Source organism: Euphorbia lathyris, chromosome 2, assembly GCF_963576675.1.
Source record: "Euphorbia lathyris chromosome 2, ddEupLath1.1, whole genome shotgun sequence".
Lineage (NCBI taxonomy): Eukaryota > Viridiplantae > Streptophyta > Magnoliopsida > Malpighiales > Euphorbiaceae > Euphorbia > Euphorbia lathyris.
The window spans coordinates 69063994-69069056 of record NC_088911.1 but is presented as its reverse complement, the minus strand read 5'-3'; the positions used below and the strand labels follow the sequence as shown (position 1 = coordinate 69069056).

At 35.0% G+C, this 5063-nt stretch overlaps 1 protein-coding gene across 1 annotated transcript; it reads right to left on the bottom strand.

Moving 5' to 3' along the window:
* Positions 1 to 553: 553 nt before the first annotated feature.
* Positions 554 to 4557, bottom strand: LOC136218541 (probable protein arginine N-methyltransferase 3). The gene is made up of 7 exons (XM_066005482.1): positions 4076 to 4557; positions 3139 to 3585; positions 2933 to 3030; positions 2038 to 2116; positions 1711 to 1956; positions 1455 to 1622; positions 554 to 1233 (listed from the first exon to the last, which is right to left on the bottom strand). Exons 1-7 carry the CDS (start codon positions 4367 to 4369, stop codon positions 808 to 810), a joined length of 1758 nt encoding a protein of 585 aa, XP_065861554.1. The 5' UTR covers positions 4370 to 4557; the 3' UTR covers positions 554 to 807.
* Between the last annotated feature and the right edge of the window lie 506 nt (positions 4558 to 5063).

Sequence of the window (5063 nt, the reverse complement as noted above, 5' to 3'; positions counted from 1 at the left end):
AAATATTTTTTTATTTATCATGTACTGAAATATATTTTAAATATTTTTTACGTAAAATATTTTTATTAAAGGAGCTCTTATTTATTATTCCACCTAGGCCCATGAATTATCAGGACCGGCCCTAGTCATTATGTTAATAAAAAATGGCTCGACAGTATTTTTAACGAATTAGTCCACTAAAGAAACTAGATTTCTCTAACTTTAAGTCTTATTCAAATTGATTTAATTGAAAAATAAAATACCATCACATGTAAATCTAATTTACCTCATGCTTGGATAGATAATTGTTCGGATTTTTTTAGATTATTTTTTAACAAATAGTAAATCAGTTTTTAGCATATCATAGGTATTGTGTTGTCCGACCATCTTTAAGTTCAAGTTTTTTTTTTTTTTTTGCAAAAATGAAGTCTAGATTGAAACAAAAAAAAAATAATAAAAAAAAATAATATGAGGGTAAAGTTCAAGTACCATGCTTGTAACTTAGCCACATTTTATTCAAAAAAAAAAAAAAACTTAGCCACATTTTACGGATAACTGATTGTAATAGGTCATAGGTATTATAATGTCCAGTGTGCAAAAATGAAATGTTGATACAAAGTGTGAAAAAGTGTACAGTTTAGATACCAATACCATGGTTGTAATTTAGCCTGAAACAGACGGATCCTAATCTCATACATTTTAGCAAAAATGAAATAACCATGACAGACTTGAGTGAAGTTGTGCGAGGGATAAACTTAAATGGATAAAACATTAATCATGACACGAGGACTAGTCAACTTTCTAAGGATGCTGCAAACTGGAAATGTTCTAGGATATATTGAAGATCTGCACCGGCTGACTACACTTGCGACCATCAGGCCCTATGCCGACAGTTTCCATTGAAATGTCAATGCTGCGATGTTCAACACCTCGGACAATGCTTATTCGCAAATGGATTCTTGCAGCAGGACATGCCTCTGTGCCTACAGCTTCTAATCTATGATCCGTATGTTTTGCTGCTGCAATTGCTATTGGTTTACGGAAGGTGAGGATAGTTTGAGACCAATGTGTTTTATGAGTATATGGAGATGTAGACAACACAGCTGGATTTTCTTTGCAGAACCGGCTAGAGAAACCAGTGTCAAACCACAGTACAGCTCCATAACACCACTTTGTTTCCCCCAACTTTGGTTCCAACTCGATGCTTCTCGTGAAATCCACCTCTGTAGGCTTCATGGTTGCCAGATCAAAACTCTAGTGCAAGACACAAACAATTCAAGTCTGTTAAACCATTTTTATAGCATAAGCCAAAAAAATAATGGTGCATTCTCCAATTCTGCAACTTCAGCTTTTTATTGCTTGCTACTAATATTTTGTTCCTCAAATAATGTGCTCATGGATATGCATAATAAACAACCAAGTAACTTTCATGTTGGTCAAATATGGTATAAATTTCCTATCAAATGGGGACTAACCTGGAGAAGAGCAGTATCAGTTACTAGATCACTATCATCAACAACATCAACAATAGGAAATCGAGCAGCATCCTGAAAAATTTCTTTGCCAACGCAAGACATAGTGAAACCATACACATCTTCCCAGAATGCAAGACTAGTGCCACCTCTTCCAAATCCCGCAGCATACTGAATAGATTGTTGCAAGAACCAAAGACTTTTTCAATTATGAATCCTTGATTGGATTTTATCAGTGAGAAAACAGGAAATTACTCACAATAGTTGCCGTGTCAGGGAGAATAGCACCTCCAGGCTTCAACCATTTATCTCTAGCAAAGAGTACAGAGTCGAGCATTGACTCATAGAGCAGGCAGTACCCCATCCATTCACTTACTATCACATCTATACTATGGGGTTCAATTTGGATGGACTTATCAAGCTCCTCAACCATCCCTTGGACCACATCTATTACCCCGGTGCTGTGGTTATTGCCTTCATTTGAAAGGCCATTCTCTTTAGCAATCTATAGTCCAAAGACGAGAGTCAAAGAACTAGAACATGTATTAAAGAAGTAAAAATGGACTAATGAAAAGGGAAAACATACGCGATTTGCAACTGCAGCCATCTTCTCACTGGCTTCAACTGCAATCACTCTTGAAGCCCCTCCTTGAACTGCAAAGAGACTGTTAAAAGAATAAGGATAAATGGAAGAAGAAGAAGTGCACAAGGTCTTGATGAACTTATAATGTCAATAACAAATCATGGAATTACTATAGGAAATATATGTGGTTCTAGCATATCAGCATAAACTACTCTGCTTAAGTAAACAATTCCAAGAAATATGAGAAATTGTTCGTTCTTATTCTTATTATTATCTAAGAACACTTTCTTCCGGTTACCAGCTTCTAAAAATGGTATAAACAAACAGTGAGATTGCAGCAATCCAAATGTTCAAAGACATCCACTAGCCCGTCAAACAAGCAGTCTTCTGCAACCATTTATACATATCTGTAAATAGCATTTCTAATAAAGGAGAACCAAGGGAGAATACTATTCGATAACCATGTGTTAAATGTTTAGCTAGTGTTGATTCAGAGGCTGCATTGGGAAAAAATTTAGGAAATTTATGTCAAAGAATCATCTTGTAAGATAGCAGAGCTTCCTAACACAAAAATCCATGTCTCAAAGGTTTGATTTGATCCCAATCTAGCTCAACTAGCTAAGCCTGCTATCATTTCAAAGGGCAACAATACCAACAAGTACAGTCAGCTTTTTTCAAGGGTCAAATAATACTACTTTGGCACAGCTTATGTTTAAAGTAGGAGAATTTGAGGAACTGAGGTCCAAGATTCTTGAATAGCAACAAATATATTAACTGACAATATGTCTAATATAAGCTAAGATGAGAAACAGGAAATCACAAGAAGAGTTGAGCAAAGTAGTAGAATGAAAAAGATCAGAAGTTCTTAGCCTAAACAAGAATCATTTTGCTGCCTCACCTTAGTATGCCAGTTCCACAGCCTACATCCATCACAATTGCACCAGTCAAGAGTGAAGGATTTTTCAAGATAGCTTGCCTATATGCATCCATCCTTACCTGCATAAACAGAAGGGAAAAATCATAGTAATGCTGCAATAGAAACTGAAATCAACTCAGAAATTTCACAGATTTTGGTATTAAATAGCACAGTTAAAAGCTTCGTACCTCATCACTTATCATCTCCCTATGGATACAAAACGAACTATAAGAACCAAAATAACTCTCATTGACTTTCTCTATATTGTTTGAAGAAAGATTCAAAGGACCCTTGGAAACAGGGCCAACCTCCTTCATTCCATTTCCTTCAAACTTGCTAGAACTAGGTGCAGAATTATGGCCACTATTGTCATCTTCAAGGGAGATCATTTTAATATTCGCTAAATCCTTGATGAGCTCTTCTTTATCCATTGATACAGTGATATCATCTTCACCTTCTTCATCTTCAGTAAAACTGTATAAGAGTGAATCATCTTCCATAATAGGTTTCAGATATTTATCATCATCCCAGAATTGCTTAACGTCTTTAAGGATGGCTGCTTCATGCAAATGATTCTGCAGATCTTTGATGGACTCACAGGTAGCCCTGCAACTCCAACATCTGTTTTCTGACACCTGGTATGATATCAAAGTAAAAAAGGAATATATATATGCGAAGGCAACAAAATATGCACTTTCCACCCACTTATTGAGAAACCAAAAGGAAAAGAAATCGGATCATATCATTAGTGCAATCTGGCTAACACAAAATTGCGTGACAGCAAGAAAACAACATTAAATAGCAAGAAAATAAGGAAAATAGAAGATGGTAAAAGAATCAGTTCGTGACAAGGAGATAGTATCAAAAGAACAAAAAGGACTCAGTTTTTAAATATTGGTTTCATCCCAAGGACAAAAAGCGATTAAGTTTAACTTACCCTGACTGTAGACACATCAACCCTTTCTTTGTCGTCTAAAATATCAATTTCTGAGCGAAAACACGCAATGCAACCAAAATTACAATCAAACTAACTAAAACACAGTTTGACAAGTAACATTCAATTTTCTTTGTCCTCCATTTGCGTTAAAAAAATAAATAAATAAATAAATTCAATAAGCACTATACCTCAGAGCGCACATAGTTGATGAGCTTGAATGAACAGTAAAAATCCAATTTCAGCTCTTTCCTTATGCCCATGAAATTGAACCTATGAGTGAAGCCACAGTGATCAAATAACTCAGAACACGTACCAAACTTAGCATCACAGAATAAACACAGGAAATTCAAGTCTAATCCCTCTTCTCCATCATCCTCTTTCCAATCATCCCAATCCTCGTCTATTTCTTCTTCTTCTTCTGAATCTCGTTCAATTACTTTCATAAGCAGTTGATTGAATTCTGTTTGATCTTTCTTAGCCATGTCTGTTTGTGTTGAGAGAGGCAACGAAAATATGGATTATCTTATCACTCAGCGGTCTGCAAGTGGCTGGAACTTATGAAAGAGCGTGAAGGGCGCCGGCGAAAATTTTAAGAACGGCTTCGTCGCAGAGGATATGGAGTTGGGAATGTGAAGGGGGGGAATGGCAAAGGAAGAGACAAACAAATGCAAGCAGCAAAGTAGTAGGGCAAGTAAGTACAATGTTTTGAAACCGGACGGCACATTGAACCGGTAAGACAACTGGTTCAAGGTTTAATAGGTTTTACCGGTTGAACTAAACTGGTTCAACTGGATAAATATATATGTATATATTTATATATAAAATAAAATCATGTTTCATTGAACATAAAATTAAAAATTTCATGCATATAATAAATAATTCTTAAGTTAAGATATTAATTAAAAATGCATACAGATAATATAAAAATTCACACATTATAACCAATTCTTAATTTAACACATTAATTAAAAATTCACACATCTAAAATTAAACTCATAGTTTAACATAATAAATTAAATTAAAATTAAATAGATTGTTCTGCTGTCTAATTTTTTAATTTTTTCTTTAATTCAATATTTTTTTTCCAAAAAATGATAAAAAAAACCAGGTTCAATCTGATTCACTGGTTCAATATCGGTTCGCGGTTCGATCCCGGTTTGATGCGGTCTAATTAGG